Source organism: Drosophila navojoa, chromosome 3 (genome assembly GCF_054131105.1).
Source record: "Drosophila navojoa isolate 15081-1374.11 chromosome 3, UAZ_NAV_1.0, whole genome shotgun sequence".
Classification (NCBI taxonomy): domain Eukaryota; kingdom Metazoa; phylum Arthropoda; class Insecta; order Diptera; family Drosophilidae; genus Drosophila; species Drosophila navojoa.
In genome coordinates, this window is record NC_142891.1 from 817,622 (window position 1) to 843,458 (window position 25,837).

The window sequence follows — 25,837 nt, forward strand, 5'->3', positions numbered from 1 at the left end:
CCTGAACTCTAATCTCCCTCCCTCTCTCTCACTCTATCTCTATCGCCTAGTCTAACTCTTTCTTTTTCTTTGTCTTTCAGCTCACAAATTTCTTTTGTAAGTGCTTCATTAAAAGTGTGGCAGAACGACAAACGACCACGAAGCGCTTCGAAGGCGACGGAGCAGGAGAAAGAGTTGGAGGAGGAGGCGGAGTGCAAGGGGAGGCACGACGACAACAACCTGTATCACCTGCTAAGTGCCGCTCGCGACAATTGTGCGGGTAATTGCGAGTCTTTGAAATTTTTGGTCTCTTTTGATGAGCTTATGCCCTGCTCTGGCTGCGGCATCTTCGATTCGCCCGTCATTGGAAAGTTGCGGCCGCTGCGTGACACACATTTCACGCATTAGACACGAGCCTACCGCCAGCTGGCCGTTGGAGCTGGACTCTGGCGTCGGGAAGACTAAGCCTAGACTGGCTTTTTCTTGGAGCCCGCACTCCCAAGCAATACAGCTGAGGCCCCGCTCCGTCCCCCTCTTGCATTATTCATGCGTGCAACGGCCCGAGGAGGAGCGGCCGCCGCAGTCGGCGCAAAGATGACTCTGCGCTTAGTCAGCGTATTATCGCTGGCATTCATTTCTGTATTGCCCGCACAGTTGGATGCATTTATCACGCAGAATACAGGTGAGTTACGAGACACGAAGTACACAACAGCAAGCAGCATATCACATAATTTAGTGGAAGTCAGAAGGCATAGAGGGGAGCAGAGGCAGCTCTATTTACTTCCTAGCTACTTACTAACTTACATTTTAGATAGTAGTCCTATGGAGAGCGAGTGCTAAGCCCGAGATATTGAAGAAATCTAAATATATCAAATACTCATCGAACTGTTGGAAGTTGTAGCTCAGCTCAGTGAGCGCTGCTTCGATATAAAAGGCAAAGTTCGTTGGGAATTCAGAACAATTCATAACTCCGCACAGTTCACATCGTCGTTCTACAGCTTGAAATAGAAACCGCTGAAGCTCGAAAAAAATATATATACTCGTATACATACAAATATATGTATATCTATACTTTAAAGGGCTTTAAAAGTTAAGAGAGAAAAAGTCCCAAAATGTGGGCACAGAACTACAATGCGCAACTGGGACATCAGGAGCCGTTGCCCTACCGAACCACCGTCTACTTGCCCATACCCGACCAGAGTGCAGTGCCGCACGCGATGACCACCAGCGTGCTGAGCCTGCCCACCATGGTGCCAGCCCAGGCCTTCGTTGTGGTCACCAGTCCACACGGCAATCACATACATCCCTATGGGCAGCAGGAGCAGCTGCAGCAGCAGCAGCCCATGGGGAGCCTCGAGCAGACTCCGCCGCAGGAAGTGCAACTGCTGCTGACACAAACTTCCGACTTGAAGGAGAACCAGAAGAACCAATCGAAGAAGTCGTTTACTAAGAAGCTTCATCGTTATGGCGCCTCACCTGAAATGCTCAAGTCGGGCTCGGCCTTCCCTTCCTACTATGCCGATCCGCAGAAGCTATGGCATCGCTATTATCTGCACGAATAAGAGGAAGAGACTCAAACAGATAACAATTAACCAGATATTTATTATTCAGGCGCTTACCAGACTAGAGTATTCCTTAGATTCGAGTACTCTTCTCCTGCCTTGGACGTTGTATGTGAATAAACTTGAGCATATTGAAATACCTTTTCAGCTGTTATTGCCAGTTGGTAGTATTGATGGGGAAATGTTCCATTGATGTCGGATAGTAGATAGAGAGAGGGGATATAGGATAATAATAAGAAACAGAATGTCTTCATTGAAGCTTAAATCAATAAGTTCAATAACTGTAGCTTCGCGTTAGATTCCCGAATATCTAAGGGAGTATTCCTTTAAGGAAATATCACATACACAGATAGGCTAGACATTTATTCATTTATTCATTTGGATATACACAGATGAATTGAGTTTTACTTATGAATATTATCTACAAATAAGCCATAAGCATTTTCTTTGACTCCCTTTTATCTCCCGCTCCATCTGCCATTCTTGACAGGCTGTCATCACAATGGCACTTGGTATGCTGACAAGTCGGTGGTGCCCAGCATGGAGAAGTGCCTCAATTGTCAGTGCAATCGCAAGACGCTCGTCTGCCGGCTGAAGGTCTGCCCGGAAATGCCGATGCCGCCGCCTCGTGGCTGCGTGGTCGTCCAGCGGAAGAACAGCTGTTGCCCCTACTTGTCGTGTGCTCGCTTGGACGCCTTCTACAAGATACCGACCAAGCGTCGCATCATCGCCTACCTGGATCACTACGAGCGGGAGTCGATCGATCGTGTGGTCAACGACAACATGCTGCAGAGACGTTCCGATGACTCCGACGTCGATCTGTTGGGTAAGCATTTGCATTTTAGGCTAGCTAGGATCCAGCTTGACCAATTTTGCTCTTTCCTTAGTGTGCGTGAAGAACGGAACTGTGTACAAGTCGGGATCGGCGATGTCCTCGTCGAATCTGTGCAGCTATTGCTACTGCATTGGTAAGTGGAAGAAGACGAGGAGAATAGCTATGGAGAGCTCCAGGAGTGGCAGCTGTTCGGGTGATCAATATAACTCAAGTTTCTCTCTCTCTTCCTCTCTCATCAACAGGTGGCAACGAAAAGTGTGTCAAGCCCAAGTGCATGCTGCCCGTGGATGGGTGCAAGCCCATATTCGTGGACTCCACCTGTTGCCCGGTGCGCTACGACTGCAGCAGCAAGACCTCTGGCAAGTCCTCGCAGGAGGTGCGCTACAGGAAGAACTCGAACAAGCACTTCCAGCGCATGGCGCAGCGCTTGCAGCGGAACCGCGGCTGCACCGTGGGCGCCCAGTTCTATGCGGAGGGCCAGAAGATGCGATCGGACGCGGATAAGCCATGCGACATCTGCTTCTGCATCCGGGGCACGCGCCGCTGTGCGCCGAAGAAGTGCGCGCCAGCCCTGAAGAACTGCATTCCGGTGGTGCCGAAGGGTCAGTGCTGCCCCTCGAGCTACGACTGCGGCAGCCAGCGGGACTATCGGCGCTCGCAGAGCTCTCGCCAATTCAACCTGTACAATCTGCTCTTTGGCAAGGAGGAGCAGGAGGCGGAGGCGGCAGCAGCTGCTGCCCTGATCCCACAAAACACCATGGCCGAGCACTACCCTCTCGATCGCCATCCCACTGAGCCACCCGTGGGCGATCCGCTGCAGGTCAGCAGCGAGAAGAGCATCTTCGATACGCTGCGCGAGGGCCTCGAGTTCATCGATGGCAACAACAACCAGATGCTGGCCAATAACATGGACTTGGTGGGCAGCACGCCCACGGCCAGTCCGCTGGTGTCTGACCCGAGCAGCACCACAGAGCTGAGCTTCCTCGACCTGCTGCTCGGACCCAGCACAGAGAGCGAAGAGCCCATAACGCCAGAGGCCACAACTGAGAAGAAGAAGCCAATATCCTGGATGGACATACTGCTTGGACCCGACGAAGAGGAGCCAGCTCTCGCACTCGAGCCGATTGCTGCTGTAGAGGCCAGCTCTACTCTGGCACCGGCATTACCCACAAGCAGCACCACCGAGCGCAGCATTGAGCGCATTGCAGACGATTTCGGAGATCGATGGAGCGAGGGACAGTTTGCGGTGGGTGAACTGCCAGCGGAAGCACAGCAAGACTGGGCCAGACCCACTGAAGCACCACCGGCTAGCAGCACAGCACAACCACCCGATCTATTCAATGTGCTGCTGGACGGGCTTTCAGTCATGCTGAATGACAATGCCACCAGCACCACATCGACAACCACAACGACAACAACAACAACGAGCACCACTACGACTAGAAAGCCCTTTAGCACACACGCACCACCCATGTTCCGTCCACTGCCGAGCAGCAAACCGCACCACACGCGCATTAACTCCAAGCTGGCTAATCTCACAGTGACCCCACCGATGGTTGTGGTCACCAGCAAGTACGGTCAGCCCGTCACCTATAGGACGATGCCAAGCAAGGGCACCACCAGCACCACGACCAGCACAACAACAAGCACAACCACAACCACTCCCAAGCCACTTCCAACGAATACTACTAAAGCAAAGACCCCAACCACGCATAGACCCTCAACAACAACAACAACAAAAACAACAGCAACAAGAACAACTACCAAAGCCAAGCCAAAAACCACTCGACGCACGACAACAACCACAACCAAACCAACAACGACCACAACCACAACGACAAGAGCAACGACAACCACCACCACCACAACGCAACCACCAACAACTACAACCACACCAAAGCCTACAGCCCCAATCCCTCGCACCACCTTCCGACCCACATTTAAGCACAAGCCAACACCAGCATACTTCACTAGCACCCCTAAACCACTGATCATCAAAACGAATCCCACCATTTTGGAAGTGGATCTCTTGGACGACGCAGACAGCACTGCGCCCACGCTGCCGCCCAGCTTGCCGAACCTGAAAATCATTCCGTTTTTGCCCACGGATGCAGTGGACACGAAACCACCGATACAACCACCCGAGGGGTACAGCAGCCACACTTACTATCAGCAGCCAGCGGGTCTGCTTGCCTCTCAAATCGCCTCCGACAGAGTGGACAGCGAGTACGATGTGACCTATGTGGATCAAGCACAACACGGCGTCAGCTTCAACAGCAACAACAACCACCACAACATCGATCAGGCTGCCTACAAATACAAGTTCAATGTGGAGGTTCCCGCTGTGGTGGCCCCACCCGAGCCAGTGGTGCACGTCATTGGCAGCGCAGACTATGTTAAATATGATTTCAATGAGCAAGTGGTGCAGCCACCCGTGCACAGTGGTTTCTCACCACCCACCGAGACGGAGGGCGGCTTTATGCCCAAGGAACCGCTCGTCATCGATGGGGAAGTGCTGCAGGAACATGTCACATCGAACGTCCTGCTGGGCGATAATTATCACGTCACGCAGCACATTATCGATATAACGACAGAGAGGGAGGATAACGATACGGCTGCAATAGGTGAGTGTGATCGAGCGATTGACTGAATGGCATCTGTGTAGAAATGTTTAGAAAAGAAAAGAAATTAATATTTGATTAGATTATTGAAGATATGTAAATTTCTCAACTGTTTGATTCCGATTGACTGATTGACTGAAGATAGACACAAGTTTAAATAAGTGATTGAATGAAGATGTATCACACAGACGTAAATTTGTGGAAGCTTGGAAAGACATATCTGAACCTGTATAGCTAAAGTGCATGCAAAAGCAGTATTTGAATATCCAATTGACTGACTAATTGAATGATTAATGATACCTAATGCACAGCTCAAACTGGATAGAATAGGATCTTTACAGCCATAGTCAATAATCTGTCTTATACAAGCTATCGAGTTCCTCTTGACCTCCTTATATCCGGTCCTTTTCTCACATCATCTTTGATTGCCCATTCATTTACTTCTCCTCTTTTCGCCCAACAGAGATCACAACGCCCGATCCCTTCAAAGATGTCATACACACGGAGAGGCCTCCAAATCTCGATGTGCTGATTGGAGACAAGCTGCAGAAGAAACCGGCACAGCAGCTGCAACAGCAACACATCGAGAGTGTCACATACAGCATCAGCCAGTCTTCCGGCAATAAAACTGCACCAGCAGCAGCAGCAGCAACAACAACTACAACAACAGCTGCAACTACAACCACAAAACAAACACCGCTGATAGACAAAAATGAGATAACCAAACTGGATGAGCTGCTGGAAGAGCTGTTGGGCATGAACCTGCCCACCATACCCCTCACCAGCAGCAGCAGCAGCAATAGTACAGTGCCGCCTTTTAAAACATTGCCAACAGCAGCCGCACCAGCAGCAGCAACAGATGCAACAACACCAACTACTGTGCGCCCACCTGCCACACCCACCGCAGCACGTGGCCACAAGAAGGGCAACAAAACAAAGCCGAAAACATCAAGCAATAGACGCAATCAGACAGCAACAGCAACGGCAAAGCCATCCCGCAACAAAGGTCAAGCGACCACGCGTCGAACACCCGCCAGCAACAGCAACAGCAACAGCAACAACAACAGTAACGTCAACATAAACAGGAACAACTCAATGGGCAGCGCTGCGCAAACAAGTGCAAAAACCAAAAACACACCGGCAACAGTGACAACAACAACAACAGCAGCAACAAGCACTACAACAGCAGCAACAACAACAACAGCAACGGCACCAACAGCAATTGTTTCCACCACAGTGCATCCATTTTTAATGTCACCATTCGACAAATTGCCCTTCATGGACACCAGCTACGAGGTGCGACATCAGCAACAGCAATTGCAGCAACAACAGCAACAGCAGCTGCAGCAACAGCAACAGTTGCAGCAATTTCATCATTATCAGCATGCGCCAAGCAGCAGCAGCAGCAGCAGCACAACAACAACGACAGCAGCAACACCAGCAGCAGCAGGAGGAGGAACAGCAACTTTTTCTGGGGGCGAGGGGCTAATGGATCCTGCGGGCATACTAAAATTAGCCGGCTGCAACATTTACGGCCGTATGTATCGAGTGGGTCGCATTATTGTGGAGCTATCCAATCAATGCCTCGAATGCAAATGCACCGAGGTGGGCGTCAAGTGCGGCCCATTAGACTGTTAATTTAAGCCACGCCTCCAGCCCTTCCTCCGATAAATATCTCTGTGTGCGAGTGTGCGTGAGTCTGTGTATGTTTGTGTGTGTGTGGAGTGTGGCCGTTTACCATTTAAGACAACTCTTTCATTGCCCTTTCCCGTTTTAGCTCTGAACTAATGCATTTAGTATATAGACTAAGTTTAATCTATTTTTACATTATAATTACATATACATATATAATATTCTATACAGTTGTGTTCATGAAAGTGCTAGTAGTGCTGGCCTATGGAAAATTTTAACCAAATAATCTGCATTGAAAAATCTTAAAATTCTGTTTAAAATTGTATTGCGTTTATCATTACTACTATTTCCATGAGCACAGCTCTATAAGGTACCCTTAACACTAAGTTGTATTATAGACGTAGTTCTCCACGCCTTAGGTCCAACCAAATCTGGAAAAAACTTCAATGCATTTATAAATCGAAACTGAAATTTAATTTTTGTAATATGACAAAATAAGCAGACAACATTTAATTATATAAAAAAAAAAAAAACATTTAAAATTTTTAATTTTAATAATAAAAAATATATGTCTTAAATACATTTAAATACTTTTAAAGAGCATATATAAATAACCTTTATTTATTTATACATTTAAAATTTAAACAATAAATAAAGAGTTATAATTAATATAATATAAAGAATTTTTAGCTTCGAGGGCAGACTTAGAATTCGTCGCTCTTATAATGTATCTTAAAATAAGTTTTTAAAATATTCAATATAAGTCAATTTAGATTTTTCTGTAACGGATTTTTCTCGTTCTGTCTCTTACTCTCTCTCTCTCTCTCTCTCTATCGTTCTGTCTCTCTCTCTCTTTCCCTCTCTCTCTCTCGCATTCTGTCTCTCCCTCTCACTCTCTCTCGTTCTGTCTCTTTCTCTCCCTCTTCGCCTCTCTATTTATTTTCTCTATAATACTACGTTTTCAAATTCTTCAGTGCTTTGTGTTTTTAAACATTTAACAAATAGATTCGGATGATATGATTGGCATATGAAATGCCTTTTCTAAGCTAAACAAAAACTTATGGACTACCCTCGATCATAGAAGTCTATTGGAATTTAGAGTACATTTTCTGATAACTGATTCGATTAACCTGAAAACTGTTCAATTGATTCATTGAGATTCCACCAATTCCACCAAATCAAACTCGACGTTGATGAGTTATGAGCCAATGCTATGAATAAATGGAAGCTAATTGCACTGCTAAATGAAAATGATCAATGCTCCAGTTTAGATGGGCTAACATAAATATTTAATTACCCTTGCCTTATGCATTATTCCAGCTAATTAGCTGAGTCATTAAATCGGGCCTATAAAATCGATTAGATGGTGTAAAAATAACGCTTTAACCACTGAAGCACAGAAATTTATGGATGCCCTTAAGAGTCAATGGCTTGACCATAAAAGCCAAGCGCAAAATACGGCCAGAAATTTATTCGTTTGATTTGATTTGGCTTTTTCCGGCGGATTCGAGTTGAATTGCAAATGTTGAGACTAATTTAAGGTAGATCTAATGGAATCTAGAATCGATCGATCAGAGTAACTTTATATTTTTCGCGACTCCGACGAGATTTGCCTGTAAATGAGAAAGCCGCATAACAATCCGGCCATGCCCCCACCCAAATGCGCCTCCAGGCTGATGCGCGGATTGAGATTGTCATTGAAGCAGAAGTGATAAACCGTGTATGCCACATTGCCGACGAGCAAGATCAGGAGGACGGCGATGCGCCAAAAGCGATGCGACAATTTCGAGAAATTCTATGGGAAAATAATAGACAAAAACCAAATCAAAAAGTTAATGAACAATGTGAATAACAAGGTAACGAAGCCGGGCGTTGCCGACTGGACGCTGTTCACAGGGCTGAAAAAAGCTGAAAGTGGTGGAAGGCCGTTATGCATTAGTTTAATATGTATGGAGTGGCTGCTTGGTGACGGTCCAACTGCATTTAGAGCGTTCCTATCAAACCAATATACCCGATGACCGCATGTGAACAGTGTATGACAAAGTAGAAAACAAATTAAATTGCGGTTGCACTCGATTTAGCCACAGTTGACTGACCAGAACTAGGTGGGGCACATGACTGCACAGCATGGCAGAGACGCCCGCCGATGCGCCGAGCAGCGAGAGCCCCGGCTGCAGCAAGCCGTGGGCCAGGCCGCCACAAAGGCCGCCCGTTACATAGACGACGCCCAAGCGCCAGTGACCTTGCTCCACTTCCAGGTAGACGCCAATGAAGCACTGAGCCCAAAAGAACAGATCAAAACCAAAAAGCATTAACCGAGTAGCTCAGTGTGTGGTGGCCGGGACCCACCTGTAGACAGATGTTGATCCACAGGTGCCATAGATCAGCGTGGAGCAGCATGTAGGTAAAGAAGCGCCAATACTCGTGCATCAACTCCGGCTTGCAGATGAGGCGCCGCTGCATGCACCCGTTGACAATCGGATACATCGAGATCTGTGAATGACAGAAGACAAGGCGACAAATCAGACAAATGAGCGACCTTAAACGATAGACATTAAGGCATTACACTGGGCTACGAGACTGAGGGCCGACAGTGCGAAATGTTCCAGATAAAGTTGTTGGCTATGACTCTTCATTAAGATGAAGGTGTTGATATCATATATATATAATTTAAATATTGTACGTATTATTTTAACTATGTATATGTAAGTCAATAATTTATTGGCACATCTCTGGAGTAGAAGATCCTACAGTGTTCTCTATACGAATATATACTTAAAATAACAGGTTTGCTACTTTCCCATTTACCATACTCCACTTGATGTGGTGTGTGTGCTAAGGAGCATATTCTCCACATTTCCACATTCCCCAGATATTTGTATATGGGTTGAGCTTCTTTTTTTCTTTTTTCATAAACCGATCATATCTAGTTATTTACTTTTAAGCAATAACATTCTGTGTCTTTTGCTCTCTAATTGGTATTCATTATGGGTTGCATTGGTTATGGCACACATACCTAGAGCCAAGTTGCTGGAGATGGCTTATTTTAGATAACGAAACGAAATGGAACTTTCAAATTGATTTTTGATGTATGAATACTCAATATACTTAGATTCGCCATTAATAAAAATTTTTTCTATATTTATTCTTTTATTTTAAGCGGTTTTCTTGTATTGTTAAACTTTTACATACATATGCGATAATTGCAAAGCAAGCCTAAACATTTTTCCATTCCAGGATTTATTTATAAACAAAAACCTCAAAAGAAAAGATTTAAAATCAATCATTTTATAAATAACTGGTACAATTAGCGCAGCTAATCTATTCTCATTAAGTTTTCGGACCCCCCACCTGCAGTCTTTGTGTATAAGTATATTTTTTTATACATTTTTAAGTAATATGTTGTTTACACTCTCCACTCTGTATACACTGTTTTCAAATGATTTCTGGACCACTCCGTTATCCAGAGAGAAAGAGAGAGAGCTGGCGCGTATAACCTGCACACGCTCTGCCCAGTGCACTTTGTAGCACAGTGTAATCGATCAGAATGTTACAGCAGCACAAAATGATGTCAGGCCATCTGTCACTTTCGCTCAGCATCAGCCAAGTGTTGGACGTCCAAGTGTGAGTGCCAAGAAGCTTTAACACATTGTGCTGCCTGACAAGGCAACAGCAACAGCAACAACAACAGCAACGACAACAACAACAGCAGCAACAACAACAACAACAACAACAAAAACTATGCCAAATCGGTGCAACATGCATCACACCAAATATGACAAATGCCAGTTGCAACAATTTGGAATCAACATCGAAGCTAACTGAAAAAGGCAAGAGCCAAGTCGATTGTGATTGTGATTGGGATTGTGGAATTGGAATTGAAGTCTACCAAATTATGTAATATGGAATGGAATATCTTAAGCCAAGCCCAAAAGTAATTAAGAGAGCTCAAAGCGTGCGTCAATGAATGAGTTATAAAACAAGAGACGACAAACTGGGTGGACTTTTCTAATGGGGAAACACTTGTGCGACTTCTTCAGCGACTGCGTGAGTGGTTCAGTGGGTGAGTGGATCGGTTGGGTGAGTGCAACCACTTGCACTGCAAACCGCATTCGCACTTGCTGCAAGCCAGACAGAGATCAGCTGACATTCGTGAAATCTATTGGAGCATAGGCTGATTGGAAAGAGAATGAAAGCAAATAATTTAGCTGAGCTAAGATATACATATATGCCATATGGCACGATACAAAAGTTGTCTGATGATCTAACTGATCTGTATATGGACAGCAGAGCAATGGGAATCCAAGTCCCTAGCAATCGTCGTAGTTGCAGTTCAAGGGTAACAAATTATAAAATTAATAATTCTTTGAAAGAACTCCGGGTTTGCTTCGAAAAACCTTGCTGGTGCTCAGACTTTTCAATAATTTTTTTAAGGAGAAAAAGTGACATATAAGCAACTCAACTGCAATCAAAGTATGATTCATTCTAAATATAGTTGTATGTATATTTATCAAAACTTGATAACAAATAGTACCTAAGTATAGTTTCTATCTCTTTACATATTTATTATTTCAAAGTAACCTAATTAATTAATATATATTACTACTTATACTCCCTAAAATCAGAGATTACCTAGACTAGCCTCGTATGTTTCTAGGTAGAGTGGGATATTGCCTGTAGTTATATATAAAGTAACTAATATTATAAATAGGAACGAAAATATAATACAAAAATAAAAATATATTACTTATTTTTATTTTCCCACTTATTCATAAAACAAAATTTACTTTGAATTTGATATTACACCCAAGATATTAACACATAATTCGTATATTCATAAATTTCCACTTATGACCACATTTCAGTAGTTTTCTTAGCAAATTCTGCGCATAACCAAAAGGAACGTGATTCACCGAGCAACATGTGCAAATCGTACGAGGAAGTTCTCTGTTAAATACTAATCTTGCATGAGTTGAGTGACCTCAAATACTAACGACCATAAATAAAATACGAAATTAACAACCGATATCTGATAAAGCGTAACAAAAGCTGATAACACGAAATGCGCACCAAGTGATTCGTTGCATTTCTTTTCTTTGTTTGATTTTGTTTTTTGGTGAACTCAAAAATACAACAATTCGAATGAAAGTGGATACAAAAGATATAACAAACTGTATTTTAGATGGAAAGCATTACGCATACGTCACGTCAGCCAGCTGACTGGCTGTCCATCTACCTGCACAAAGGACATCCACAGTAGGAACCAGGGCACGCGCAAAAGACGTCGATGCGTCACCGTCAAGTCATGACAATCAATGACAATCTTTTGCAGCGGCGCTCGCGACTCTGACAGCGGCAGCAGCTTGCCATATTTTGTGTCCTGTTTGTCAATGGGCTGCATTGATATTGCGCACACACACACACACGTAAACACTTTTCTAATCGATAGCACAACTGCTTAACAATATGTATTGTAACAAACGGAACGAAACGTCTGCTGCGCTGGGTGCTTAATTCGCGACTACATAGAGCAGCACAACACAATTCAGTACAACCCACACACACACACTCACACACATATCGCTTTCGTTGTTCTTCTTCTTTCCATCGATCGTTTGATCACTTATTGGAATCTATGACTAAGACGCATATCCAAAACTCATTGCATACTTTTAAGCGTTAACAACATTTCTAATCGGTTTGTGTCTTGGCTAAAGGAATGAAAGCTGTATTTTAAAAAGATATTGTAACACTATTATTAAATATTATTAAATATATTAAATTGACTTCTTCTGGCTAGACCGACTGAAATTGTCCTGGAATTTGAAATATTCTTACACACAAATATATCAGCAGTATTCATCATGAGTCAACTGAGGTAAGTCCACACCTAATTCAGTCTGTTTGGCACTCTTGCAGCTAATATGTTTTCTATAATATATTTTTTATTATTTCAGATTGTAACGCTACTTCATCATCATCCCCGTTCGCAGATATTAAGCGGATATAACGCTACTTCATCATCATTCTAGTTCGCAGATGGTTAGCAGATATATGAAAAAATTAATCAAAAATGTATCAAGTATTATTAAAAAGTACTTGTGAATAATATCGAAATATTTCATCATAAACTATGTAAATTTAAAAATAAAAAATCAAAAAACATTATTTTTGCAATAAATAATAACACGGTGTTTTAATTAACGGGGTTGTTTAATGGAATTTAATGTTCAAAAAACAACGGTCAAAGAAATTTACTATACATAATAGTATTGCTGCATAACTTAGGGAGCTGCTGATGTGGCCGTTGGGACGTAAATTTGAACGGCGTCTTACAGAAGTACCAGGCGAACAGAAATGGCTAGCAGAGTGAAAAATGTTAGTTAACAGCCTCCTAACAGAATTATGTTACTTAACATAATTCTGTTAGTTAACAGTACAGTTACTGTTAAGTAACATAATCATGTTAGTTAACATAGATATCACTGTTAATTAACATGATTCTGTTAAGTTGCTGTTAGTTAACATTGTCACTGCTGTTAACTAACAGCATTCTGTTAGTTAACATAGGCGGTACTGTTAATTAACATGATTCTGTTAAGTCGCTGTACATTAACAGTTTGTAAAAGTGCGCTGTTAACTGAGATTTTCCACCCTACTAGTCGTTTCTGTTCGCCTGGTATTTCACCAAGATTACAGTGCAAATTTTGATCCCATGTTCATGCAGATCAGCAATGTAAACAGCTGCTAAGCCAACAGTGCCGATGCTGGCCTTTCCTAATACGTCATAGCAAGGGGTATACTAACAATGTTAATGTTTTTATCAATTTCATTGCTGAAAAATAAACGTTATTCAATGGTTATAAACAAAATCAATTTTTTTTTTCTAAACCGTTCATATTTAGACATTTCTACTTTAGTAAATCCCAGAAGCAGCTGTAGATGTAGAGTAAAACATTTCATAGACAAGCATAACTCAAATTGTTCTGTAGCTCGCAGACATATTTCCGACTTGTGGCATCTGACAGTCAGCCATTGGCAATTCCATTCAACATCAACAACAGCAGCAGCAACAATTGCATCAGCAGCAGCAGCAGCAACAGCATCCTTGGCATTTGACATTTTGGCCAAATCAAACAGAAGTCCAATTGCCAGCAGCAAAGTTGCAGTTCCAGCAACAGCAACCACAACAACAACAACTCGCAATGTTTACACGAGCAATTTGTTGTTATTGCTGGCGTGGTGAAAAGCTTCGTGGGGCAGAGCAAACGCAGCTCTTCTGCTCTTTTGCTCAGCTGGGCAGTCGCTTGGGCTCGCTCTCTCGGGCTGGGCACGTGGCACGTGGAGCAGCGCCTGTCAGCAGCCAAGCGCTTTATGAATGGCAACAATGAAATATTTATATAAGCCAAGCGAAACCAAATCAAACTCATTAAGGACCTCCCCCTCAGCCGGAGCTGATGCTGAAACTGAAGCTGAAGGCTACGTGCCGAAACAATCCCTGCTGGACTTTGAAAATGTTTGGTTTTTCTCTTTTTCGAATGGAAATTCACAGACCGATACTGAAGTGGATAAATGAGTGAACTTTAACTGTAAAGCTTACTGAGTCCATGCATACCTCAATTAGCATCGGTATGTGGCTCATAGCACTTCCCTGATAATGGACTAGATAAAGCGAATAGATTTGTAAGCGCTTAAAGCATTTCAATTATTTTATTTGGTTTTGCGAAATGTTCACCACGCTGTACATCCGTCTTTCCTTCCGTCTATCTATTCCGTCTATCCGTCTATTTGTCAGTGTGTCTGTCTGTCTGTCCATCCTTCCGCTCATCCATCTGTTCGACCTTTCCTTCTTCGTTCGGCTGCCCCTTTCACTTTTCACCACTACCCCCTCTCCGCTTAGCTGCATTTAGATTATCTCTCCTCTTCCAATCTTTTGAAGCTAGACTTTATAGTCAAGTTGTCCATCTAAAGATTGACCAACAAATCTTAGAATTTAAATAGGTATTCAGTAGTAGTCGGTGCTGCCCGTCTACAGCACTCCTTCTCGTTTCCTTTAGGTAATTGGTAAATTTTCACATTTTCTATTCGCGCTTAGCTCGTTGTTAGAGTTCTTATCGGGGTTGCCGTAATGCGCCTAATGGACGCCGATAAGCTGCTGGCTGAGTCTATGGAAAACCGAAGCCAAAATCAACATGCATTTTCCTTACATTTTCTTGGCAGGCTAAAGTTTCCCAGCTCCCTCTCATTATGGTTGCGGGCTCGAAAAAAACGTTTAGGCAAATCTTGGCAGAAAATCTCTCGCAAACAAAGGGCGTATGAGCTGTGGGCGTGGCACTTGAATGTTTGCCACTTGATTGAGTGACTAAAGCGTCGCCACTTGGGACACCCGAGACCTAGCTGAGGGCTGTTTGCCGTAGGCGTGGCACTTGAGTTTATGAGCGCTATTTTATTGATAACGCCAAGGGGAGTAAATAAAAAGAGCTGGGAAGAGGGAGTAGGAGAGAAAGGGCGAAGGACGAGGACAGAGGGCCAGTGGGAGTGGAAGCATCATAAAACGCAGCGTCTGATTAGCCAAAGAATTGGGCGTGTTTATGGCCAGAGCAGAGCAACTGCAATAACAATGAGTGAGATGAGGCAGCATCGGGGATAATGTCGAAATAACAAAATAGACCGAAGGATGATATCAAAACTTAGAGATGCAAATGATAGAGTTAGAAAGTTAGAGAGCTAGAGACGAGTTAGTAGATTGAGGAAGAGAAGGAAGGAGGCAGCAGGGAAGAGACGGAGGAGGGAAAGGAGGTGGATAAGCAGGAAGAGGAGAGGCAGGGGGAGATATGTGACTGCGATGTATAGGGCATGCATATATAAACATATACATACGCATATATACATACACAGCCTTATTACATACTAACATATTCTATATGTATGTCTAGCATAGCTAAATTGTTTATGTGTGTGTGTTGTGTTTGTATCTGTGCGGTCTTGGCGTGTGCAAAGGCATAAGCCTTAAAGCAGCTGAACAAGATGTGTGTAAGCAGCTCCCCCACTCTCGCTATGTACACATACATATGTATCTATATATATACACGTGCGTGTGTGTGCGCCCCGTCTATATGCTGTGCGTGCCTCAGTTGCAAACTCAATTATTAACTACGCGTAAGCAAAAGGCAACACCTTCAGTGTGCGGCGTCTTCGCAAGTAACTTCATTCTCAACTATGGCACAGCCACGCCTACTCGCACACCAGTTCTCCAATTGCCTCCATCCCCTCTCTGTTCCCTGCTCTGCTATCCTCCACTCTGTGCAGCTGTCAGCTCTTGGGAAATTTGCATTTTATCATCCATGTGTGGGGTCCTAATGCTTCAAGGGGGCTTTGCTTTTAATTGGTTTTCTTTAGCTCCGCTCTAGAATTAACGCCATTTGTTGTAGCCGTAGTGGTTGTAGTTGCTATAGTTGTAAACTTGAGCTGAGGCTGCGGCCGGGCCGTAACTTATAATTGTTTAATTAGCAAGTAAAATACGGTGCAAATATGTGGAAATTATTGGATCAACCGCACAGAATGCAGCACAAATTGCTCTGATGCCTCATGCGAAACTCAAGCGAAACAATGCAAATTCCCTGTGCGAGCATTTCCTGTAACGATATGAAAATTCAATTAAGATGCAGAGGACTAGAAATGTTAGACAACATTACGAATGAGACGAGCATTAGATTCGATTAACTCTAATTACTGTCTAATGAACGGATTCTGAAATGTTTCTTTACTGTCGCATGAATAGATCGGAGTGTTTAAAGTCAAGTTTAAAGTTAGTTTAAAGGGTAAGGTGCTTTAAGAAATGAAACATTGAAATTCGCCAAATAAAAGCCCAATCAAATGTTCTTATTATTTGAGAGACCCACAGAGAAGGACGATCGAAGTCGTATAGTTTTATATAGTATAAAAGTCAAAATAGTTATAGTCGCTCTATAAAATGTAATTATTCATCTTACATATTAACAGATTATTATATATAATAAATTATTTTATTTATATTCACTTTGATTAATAAAGAAATCCACGTCCAAATATAAATTCTTAGGGATTAATTTTTATTGTAAATCTAATTTAATACTAAAATATATTAATATTGATTTATTCACATATAAGTTATTGTAAATATTATTATTATATTATATCATCTACACTCAGCCAACTAAAGCTAATGAAAACCTAAATATATGCACAGACATCAATAGTAATTTCGCTCAGTGCACTTGTCGGCTCACATTTAATAAGCTAAAAGCATATTGAGCGGCGCTGAACTCCGAAGATATTTATCTTAAACATGTGCGCATTATTCAGTCAATAGAACCATTTTTATTATGACAACAAACTAAGTAAATTCGGGGTCCGATTCGAGTGCCACGCGAGCCGCCAGCTCAGTGCAGAGCGTGCAACAAAACGGGGCAGTTTACAAACAAATAGCGAAAAAGAGCAGGAAAATGATTCAGGTTATGAATTGGCTCTCTATGGTCAGTTGTAGATATACTGAGCTCTCTTTGTGTTCATTTCAATATCTCTTATTCCTTTGCTTTGGCCCATATGTAGGCCATAGGCCTGATACCGCTAAATCGCCAGCAAGCGCAGTCGAACTTTGTGCTGGACTATGGCATGATGGTGATTGTGCCCTGCCTCTACTTGTCCTCCTACCTGGGCATCAACTTGATGAAGAGCTTCGGCCTGCCCTTCCTCGACGCCTGCAACAGCGTCTGCCGGCTGAGCAACAACCTGTTCATGCACCTGGGCGCCTTCCTCTATGTGACGATCACCCTGCTCAGTCTCTACCGTCGCAAGCAGTTCTTTGTGGACTTCGAGACGCGCCTGGCGGAGATCGATGTGGTCATCCAGAAGTGCCGACGCGTTGCCGAACTGGACAAGGGGCGCGCTCAGGCGGTCAAGCACAGTGTCGCCTACCATTTCACCTGGCTCTTTGTCTTCAGCGTCTTCATCTTTGCCCTGTACTACGACTCCAAGGAGCTGTATGCGTGAGTATGATAGACTGACGAGAGAGAGAGAGAGAGAGAGAGAGAGATTATATAAAGTAGAATGATGAAAGATGATAGAAGACAGTTTATAGCGCATTAACAGTGCACTGTTATTGGAATGTTATTTCACTTTTCATTTCTGTTTCACTTTATCTAGATTATATTTCAATTTATCTTAGGTCAAATTTATTATCATATATTAATTACAGAAATCTGTCTCGGCAGCCAACAGGTCAAGCTATAAATCACTCGACGAACGTCTCTCTCTGCCCCTCTTAATCGTGTCTCTCGCTTTCACTTTCTCCCTCTCTCAGCACCTTTGGCGAGTATGCGATAATACCATTTATGGTGTCGAGCTTCCCATATCTGGCTGGCAGCATTATCCAGGGCGAATTCATCTATCATGTGTCTGTCATTTCGAATCGCTTCGAGCAAATAAATAAGCTCTTCGAGAAGATTAACCAGGAGGCGCGCCACCGCCACGCTCCGCTCACGGTCTTCGACATCGAGAGCGAGGGCAAGAAGCAGGAGCGCAAGCCGACGCCCGCCGAGAAAGCAGCCGCCACCAAAGCCATCTACAGCACCGATCCCAAGCTGGCGGATGAGCTGAAGGCCCAAAAGGCGCTGCCGACCAACCAGCAGAACGAGCTGAACACCAGCGATGAGGAGGACGAGGACATCTTCGACTACAACGAGGGCATGATGGAAGAGAATACTGGGTGAGCTTTAAAGAGATAGAGTATAAGAGCTAAAATACAATGTATAAAAGTACTGGAAATAGCATATATTAACAATTTACATATTTTTTAAATAATAAAACTTATTCAACTTTCGCAGCACCACATCAGAGGCCAATTTGCCGGATCTGTTCAAGCTGCACGACAAAATACTCGCGCTGAGCGTTATGACTAACGGGGAGTTCGGACCACAGTGCGTGCCCTATATGGCGGCCTGCTTTGTGGTCAGCATCTTCGGCATATTCCTCGAGACGAAGGTCAACTTCATAGTCAGCGGCAAGAGTCGCCTGCTGGACTACGTGACCTATCTGTATGTCATCTGGAGCTTTACCACCATGGTGGTGGCCTACATAGTGCTGCGCCTGTGCTGCAACGCCAACAATCACTCCAAGCAATCGGCGATGATCGTGCACGAGATCATGCAGAAGAAGCCGGCCTTTATGCTGAGCAACGATCTCTTCTACAACAAGATGAAGTCCTTCACTCTGCAGTTCCTGCACTGGGAGGGCTACTTCCAGTTCAATGGCATCGGGCTCTTCGCACTCGACTACACGTTCATATTCTCGGTGAGGCACAGCAAATGTCTATTGACAGCTTCAAATTCATACCAATACTGCTTCACAAAAGCGATGAGGGCATATTAGTTTGTAAATAATAATTGTCTTGTATATCTAAAGATAGAGCTAGAGTTTATCAGATACTTTTTTTAATATTATAAAAGTTTTCATATTTTCATATCTCAGTTCTTAGAGAATAAGACACACAAGTTCGAGTTAAAGTAGTCAAATGAGTTCCACATCGCGAACGAGTATAAAGCAGTCGCTCATCTTCAATTGAATTGCTTCAATTCAATTCAATTTTAATTTTCATTTTTTTCAGACTGTGAGTGCAGCCACGTCGTATTTGATTGTCCTGCTGCAGTTCGACATGACGGCCATATTGCGCAACGAGGGCCTCATGACCTAAGCGTTTCGCTCCAATGCAATTAAATGGGAATTTTTTTGTCACATTTTTATCAACTTTCAATCAGCACTGCAGTTTGAATCACTCGATGAAAAGCTTTAAATATGTAAAATATATTTTGATTATTTACTCAAAAGAAAATGGCTTTTGATTCAATTGGAATTCGATCTATGAAATGCTTCAACTATGCATTTAAATTAAAATTTTATTTAACTGAATTGAAGCATAAAGAGAATGTGAAGAAATGGAAATACAATCAATCAATGGATTTTTATGAGAATAGTTTGATGTACAGAGGAGTAAGAAAAGTTCTATAGAAACAGAAAGTAAATACGCATATTGAAATCGAAAGCTATATCTAAAACAAACTAACTGTATAAGCTGAGGCAAGCCATCCAGACTTTATAGAGTACCCACTTGTCCTATCGCACCCCTAACAAGTCTTTACACGCAAAGTAACTGCAGTTCAGATAAGGAAATAAGAGAACTAACGCAGCAGGACAGCTGGTGATGTTCGGTGCCGTTAATCGCATCAGTGCGCGTTGTTCAACACTGCCGCGGTTAACCCAAGGTAGCTGCAAATCAACGAAGGCAGAAGGGATGGAGAGGATGACGCTCTAACACAATTTTATCAACTGTCAATTGAAAAACACGATTTGCCAGTCATTCGGGCTTAGAGTGGCCGGAGGAAGCGGGAAGCGGGAAGCAGGAAGGATGGAGGAGGCAGCGCGTGAAGTGCTGAGCCGCCATTTTGTGGCTGTCAAACGGAAGTGGCGAAGTGTGAAGCAAAAGGTAAGAACATGCCGCAATTTCCGCTTTCAATCACGTTTAGCGCAACGGAAATGTGCACAAAATTCGCTTGCACTTGCAATTGGCCGCACCTGGGAGTGACTGATGTATACTATACGGATATATATACACACATATACATATGTATAGGTGTTTCTGCATAAGGCTCAACTAACATGGAGCGAAAGGCTGCCTGCCAACAGAGGGGAGCCTACGAAGTGCAGGCAATCAATTAATGTTTCGATATTATGACGGCCTATCAAATAAAATTGATTTTCTGTGTGCGAGTGTGTACTAGTGTGTGTGTGTGTGTGTGTGTGTGTGCGCTGACCAGACGAAGTGTAGCTTATATTACACGGCAGCAAGTGATACGAGGTGTGGAGCCTCATCAATGCCATAAATCAATACGACGCGAAAATGTCACATGTTTGACCAGTAGCGCTGCAACTTTCTAGAGAGCGAAAGAGAAGCAGACACAGAGAGAGCGACAGAGGGAGGGGCGGCAGAGAGAGAGAGAGATATAGGGCAAACAGAAGCAGCAACAGGCCACACATTACCTGCAAATTACGTCAACTGTTGCCCATAGCACAAACCACTTGAATGACTGCCACACTCTCACCCTCTCATCCACTGGCCCACTCCCTCTCTCTCTCTCCCTGTCTTTCTCTCTGTATCCCACTCCCAGCAGGCAACGTGACCAAGTGAAATGTCAGGGCACTTTTAAGAGTTCATTTGGAATGTGGCAAATTGTATAAACTACCAAACAGGACAAACAGGACGAGCAGCCAGACAGGATGAAGAGGGACAGAGGGACAGACAAGCAGACAGGCAGACACAGACAACGTAGCGCACATTTATTGGTGGGCGGGGCCAATTTACACACAATACCAACAGGTTGTCATCGTTGTTGTCGTCGTTGTTGTCATCGTTGTTGTTGTTGTTGTTGTTGTTGTTGTTATTTGAGTAATTGAGACTAAAATGCATTGGCCTTCAACCCAGCTCGCATGGAAAACTTTTATTTGTCTGCAACTGTGGATTTATTATGCTCAAATCATTGGCGCTGACAGCTGAACGTACAAAAGTGAATTGTGCAACACTGGTTAATCCTTTGGGGACTGTGGCTTAATCCATAGAGTTGTGAAAATGAACTCTGCATACTTCAGTTGCCTGAGCTGCGGTCGGCAAAAGGCCAAGGCTGATGAATTGAAATTGAGAAAAACTTTATAAAGCTTTTCCTTAATATACAGAAAATAGAATACTGAACTCATTAGGATAGTTAAGAGTTTCTAAGACGAAGGTTAAGCTTAGTATAGATAGTTTAATATTAAACTGTTCAAAAGTGTGAAAACTCTATGCGAGACTAGCCGACTAGAAGATATCCCAACCAATGTCTACATATCTTGCAATTATGCATTCACAAGTCAAAATTAAGCCGAATCTGGGTCGCACCGCCTCTACCACTACTACTTCTATACCTATGCCTATTTACACTAACTTGATCTGAGAGTTTGTAATGAGCAACTACATAAAAATGCGAAGAGCTGAACAGATGAATAGACTGAAGTAAGGACGGATAGATAGACAAATGCACAGATAAACTAACGGATAGACTAGCAGTCGTACAGACAGACATTGCTATATTGACTCCACTCATCGTGCAAATCATCTGGTCCGCCACGCCTTCTCTAAGAACTAGTCTAGACTCGTATATATATAGTATAGCAGAGACTACATTTTCAAGTGTTTCGAGTACGCTAAATAACCTGTTAGCTTATGGCCAGCAGCTCGGGATGGCAACTCTGGCGCAAAAGCTTTACACTACAGGTGTCTGTGGGCCAACGAACAACAGAGAGCCGCAGCAGAAGCAGAAGCAGCAGCAGCAGAGCAGCAACAGGAGCAACTGTGTGGTGAGTTGAGCACAGAGCGCGCTCTCTCAGTCAGACACAAACGCCCACACACATACACACACACTCACACACACACACAGTCAGACAGGAAATATCCTTGAGAAGACAAGCAAACACCCTCGCCCAAGCGAAGGCAAATTGTGCGAGGACTTTGGCTGCTGTTGCTGTTGTTGCTGTTGCTGCTGTTGTCGACCAAATCAAATCAAACTGATAACAAATAGCAACAACAACTGGCTGACAGGATGCGTAAGAGAGAGCTTCACTCGTTCGCTCGCTCGTGCGTTCGTTCGTTCGCCAGCTCGTGTCGCACACGAGGCAGCGCTTGCAGGACATATTCGAACTTTAAAGGACTCCTGGCAACTGTTGGCGGAACAGTTCGTGGCGGAGTTGCGAGTGCGTTGGTTGTGCGACCAGAAGAAAATCGAGACGAAACCAAATCATATACAGAAACCTGTGCGTGTGTGTGTGTCAGTGTGGGTGGCTGCCTCTACATACATACATATATGTAAGACTGTGTGTGTGTGTGTGTCTGTGTGGCTGTTGTTGTTCTTGTAATGAAAAGCGAAAGTTCTGCGGGCGGCGTCAAATTTTGTGTGGCAAATTTAATTAACAATAAGTCGCCAAAGTGCAGACGCAGTGAATTCCAGTTCGTACTCCCCATTCGGGCTTCTATTGTAGCACCCACTATTTGTTTTTTTGGGAACTGTTGGAAATGCGTTTTGGTTTTGGCTCTGTTGAATAACCAGCGCAGAGATGCGCAAATGGCGCCGCGTGGGCGTCTGCCTCCAAACAAGAAACAAGAAAAAACAAAAAAAAAATGGTAGCAGCAGCAGCTATGTGTGTGCCCCGCCCCCAGTCCAGAGCTATAGATATATCTGAGATTTCTACTTACAGGTTGTTCTTTTTGCTTTTCGTGACCTTGCAGAAAAGTAATAAAACTTTTGCTCCAAGAATGTGTTTTGCATAGTCGAGGCGAGGTAGAGATAGATAAAGAGATAGATGTGGAGATAGGGGTGGAGGTCGAGCACATTCGGAAGAACAAAACATGACTTGAATGGCTTGCTCAAGTTTGCCATAGCTAAAAGCTATCAACGACAGAAGTATAAACATTTTGTTCCATGTACTTGAGTTCAATAACTAGATGAAAACTAAATTTTAGTGCAGCGAGAAGCGCTGTCGAAAGAGATAAGTTATGCGCGCTCTGAAGAAGCAACTGTCAAAAGCAGGCGAACAAAGAGTTAGTCTGAATAGAGCTCAGAGCTCCCGCTTTGTATCAAATAATCCTGAAAGAAAGAAGCAAAGCCAAAAACTGTTTAGCAGCTAAACTTCTTAGCTGCCAGTCAACCCATGGAAAACTTGCTGAAAGGCAAGCCAGTGACAAAGAAACCTAGAGACTTGGACGCTTCTCTCTTCATGTTGAATGACAAGAAGAAAGAAACTAAACGAAAGTTTAAGTGAAAGACAGAAAAAAGAAATTCTGGTAAAATTTGCAACCAGATAAACAAGAAATTAGTTAGAGTAAACTGCGAAAGGAAATTTCGCTTCTCTCTTCAGTTTCATTCAATACAGAAAGTAGCTTCAAGTGAGGCATGTGATAAGAAAAGAACAAGAAGAGAGAGCAAAGCAATTTCTGCCTCAAATTTCTATAGCCAGAAAAAAGACTAGAAAGAAGCACGAGTGAAAGCTACTGATAAGTTTCAAAAGAGAGAAGGATAAACAAGAAAACTAAAAATAAGTTTGGTTGATAGGTTTTACGATGCGAGAAACAATGTTGCAGTGAATAGCTCCTCTCTCTAAATTACCTACAAATTTGTATATAGAAATATTAAAATTAAACCTTTTTGTCGCTTCTCTCTTCCACCTTTTCAATGGTTTTCTCATAAGAACAGTTCGAAGGGTCGTCGAGACGCGGCTCTATCACAGTACCATTTCCACTTCCACTTTCTGTTCCATTTTCATTTTTATTTCCACTTCTCTCGCACAACTTCCATTAAGTAAATTCTTATTTCCTGTTTGAGCTGCGCATTTAAGGAGCATGTCAACCCGAAGTTGTATTTATTTTTCCATTTCTTTCGGTCACGTCTCTTCTACATTTTTTTATGGTCTATTTTTTCGCTCTGGACTGTGGGCAATTTGTTGGGGAATTAAATTTGCTGCGTATGCCCCGCCATAAAATATTGTAATTAACTTTGGCCCGCACGCCTAGGGGTCGGCCTAGGCGTTAATGAGGCAACAGGTTTTTCGGGATTTCGCGAAACGCTTCAATTAACCAACACTAAGAGCTCTGCAGCTAATAAATATTCATAAAGTGTGCGAATGTGTCGAAGCCATCGAGTGACAACTGAGCCACAACTTTTCGCCGAGGCCACAAAGTTTCTATTTCATTCTGATGGAAATTTCGGCATCGAGCACGCAAGTTGAAGCACCAAACTAATATGTGACATTTCAGCAGAGAATCAAAACTTTACCCATTCTAAAGTTGGCTGCATCAAAGGACTCGGCTGACATGCCGCCGACTGAACTCAGTTGGGGTAGGAGCCTGAGCAAGTTCTTTCAGCTTAAATTCGAGCAGCCCTCAAGCAGCTTTTAGCGGCAGCTTAAATGCTTTGCCAGCTATTTATAAGACAGCTTATGGCCAAAGCCAAGGTGTACTCCGAAAGTATCTTGATACTCTAATGGCGCCTTCTCGATTTTGACTATACCAAGGGAAATACTGAAAAGAGAAGATGATGGCATTACTTCAAGGAAGTGAAAGAGCTATTCATGCGAATCTCAGATCTCGCATTACTTTTTAAACTCACCTCGCATGTCCATCCTACCACATGCATGCTGAAATTGTGAAAGCCAATCATAAACTACGTAAATGCTACAAATTCAATAAACAAACAAGCGGCAAATTAACTTAACACACACACATAGAGAGAGAGAGAGAGAGAGAGAGGGAGAGAACGAGAGGCAGCATCTGTGTTTTTGCTTGAGAAATTTAAATATCTTCACATATCATCATCTATAGAATTGAATTATAAAAGAAAGAAAAAACAAAATCTAAAAAAAAGAACAAGAAAAAGACAAATTTTAATAAAAACAAAAGAGACAGCGAGTGAGAGTGAGAGTGAGAGAGATAGAGAAGAAATTGAATTGAATTGGAGTGAAACGACAAAAGCAATACGAGTGCGTGGGCCTCATGTCTGAGAGCCTGAAATACAATACGTAAAATACAGATTTAAGTACGTGAAAGCCTGCCACAGACAACGTGCGCACACATACACACAAAAGAAATAAAAACAATACAACAACAACAACAACTTAAAATAATATAAAAAATAAAAGCCACAAAAACAAGAGGCCAAAGCGGAGGAGCCAGAAGCTGAAGCAGGAGCAGCAGGAGAACAACAACAACAACAGCCAAGTGGTTGACTCTGATGAGGACAAAGCGTTAACATGATTTGATTTTTTATGAAAGAGAGGTAAGACCTATAAAAGAAAACACAGTCATATGTAAATTGAAGAAAATATGTAAATATATGTACATATTTAGCAGACAATAAATACGGATTAACGATGAATCGGCTAGTTTTTTTTTTTTTTTCAATAAAAATTTGTGATTATAAATTGATAAGAAAGAAATGCTCAGAACCCATGACTCAAACAAAGAAGAGTATGACTCTTTGGTAAGATAAGATAACAATGGGAAAGAAATGTAATGACTGCAATTGAATGGGGATTACATACTCGATAAGGCTTTAAACTGATAAGATATATCAATTTTGCAATTAAAAATAGTT

At 42.9% G+C, this 25,837-nt stretch overlaps 4 protein-coding genes across 5 annotated transcripts in view; 3 read left to right on the forward strand and 1 right to left on the reverse strand.

Annotated features, from left to right (window-relative positions):
- LOC108649273 (uncharacterized) overlaps positions 1-7,153 on the forward strand; it is a 42,384-nt gene extending 35,231 nt beyond the window's left edge. For both annotated transcript variants that reach the window (XM_089257489.1, XM_089257488.1), the window contains exons 2-6: positions 81-661; positions 2,032-2,367; positions 2,429-2,509; positions 2,619-5,000; positions 5,461-7,153. In XM_089257489.1, the coding sequence (XP_089113615.1) occupies positions 526-661; positions 2,032-2,367; positions 2,429-2,509; positions 2,619-5,000; positions 5,461-6,635 (4,110 nt within the window). In that variant the 5' untranslated portion in view covers positions 81-525 and the 3' untranslated portion in view covers positions 6,636-7,153. The remainder of the gene's footprint in view (positions 1-80; positions 662-2,031; positions 2,368-2,428; positions 2,510-2,618; positions 5,001-5,460) is intronic.
- Positions 7,154-7,366: 213 nt separating this feature from the next.
- On the reverse strand, positions 7,367-12,116 carry rho-6 (serine protease rhomboid 6). The gene is made up of 4 exons (XM_018098243.3): positions 11,866-12,116; positions 8,979-9,122; positions 8,726-8,905; positions 7,367-8,424 (listed from the first exon to the last, which is right to left on the reverse strand). The coding sequence occupies exons 1-4, from the start codon at positions 12,028-12,030 to the stop codon at positions 8,212-8,214; spliced, it is 702 nt and encodes a 233-aa protein (XP_017953732.1). The 5' UTR covers positions 12,031-12,116; the 3' UTR covers positions 7,367-8,211.
- A 4,715-nt stretch (positions 12,117-16,831) lies between these two features.
- Gr33a (Gustatory receptor 33a) lies at positions 16,832-19,394 on the forward strand. Its single transcript, XM_018098936.3, has 5 exons — positions 16,832-17,143; positions 17,220-17,656; positions 17,971-18,375; positions 18,494-18,959; positions 19,273-19,394. The coding sequence occupies exons 1-5, from the start codon at positions 17,114-17,116 to the stop codon at positions 19,357-19,359; spliced, it is 1,425 nt and encodes a 474-aa protein (XP_017954425.1). The 5' UTR covers positions 16,832-17,113; the 3' UTR covers positions 19,360-19,394.
- Positions 19,395-22,425: 3,031 nt separating this feature from the next.
- Positions 22,426-25,837, forward strand: part of LOC108649859 (putative G protein-coupled receptor CG31760) — a 38,557-nt gene continuing 35,145 nt past the window's right edge. The window contains exons 1-2 of the mRNA XM_089257150.1: positions 22,426-22,445; positions 25,066-25,519. The gene's annotated coding sequence lies outside the window, so the exon portion shown is untranslated. The remainder of the gene's footprint in view (positions 22,446-25,065; positions 25,520-25,837) is intronic.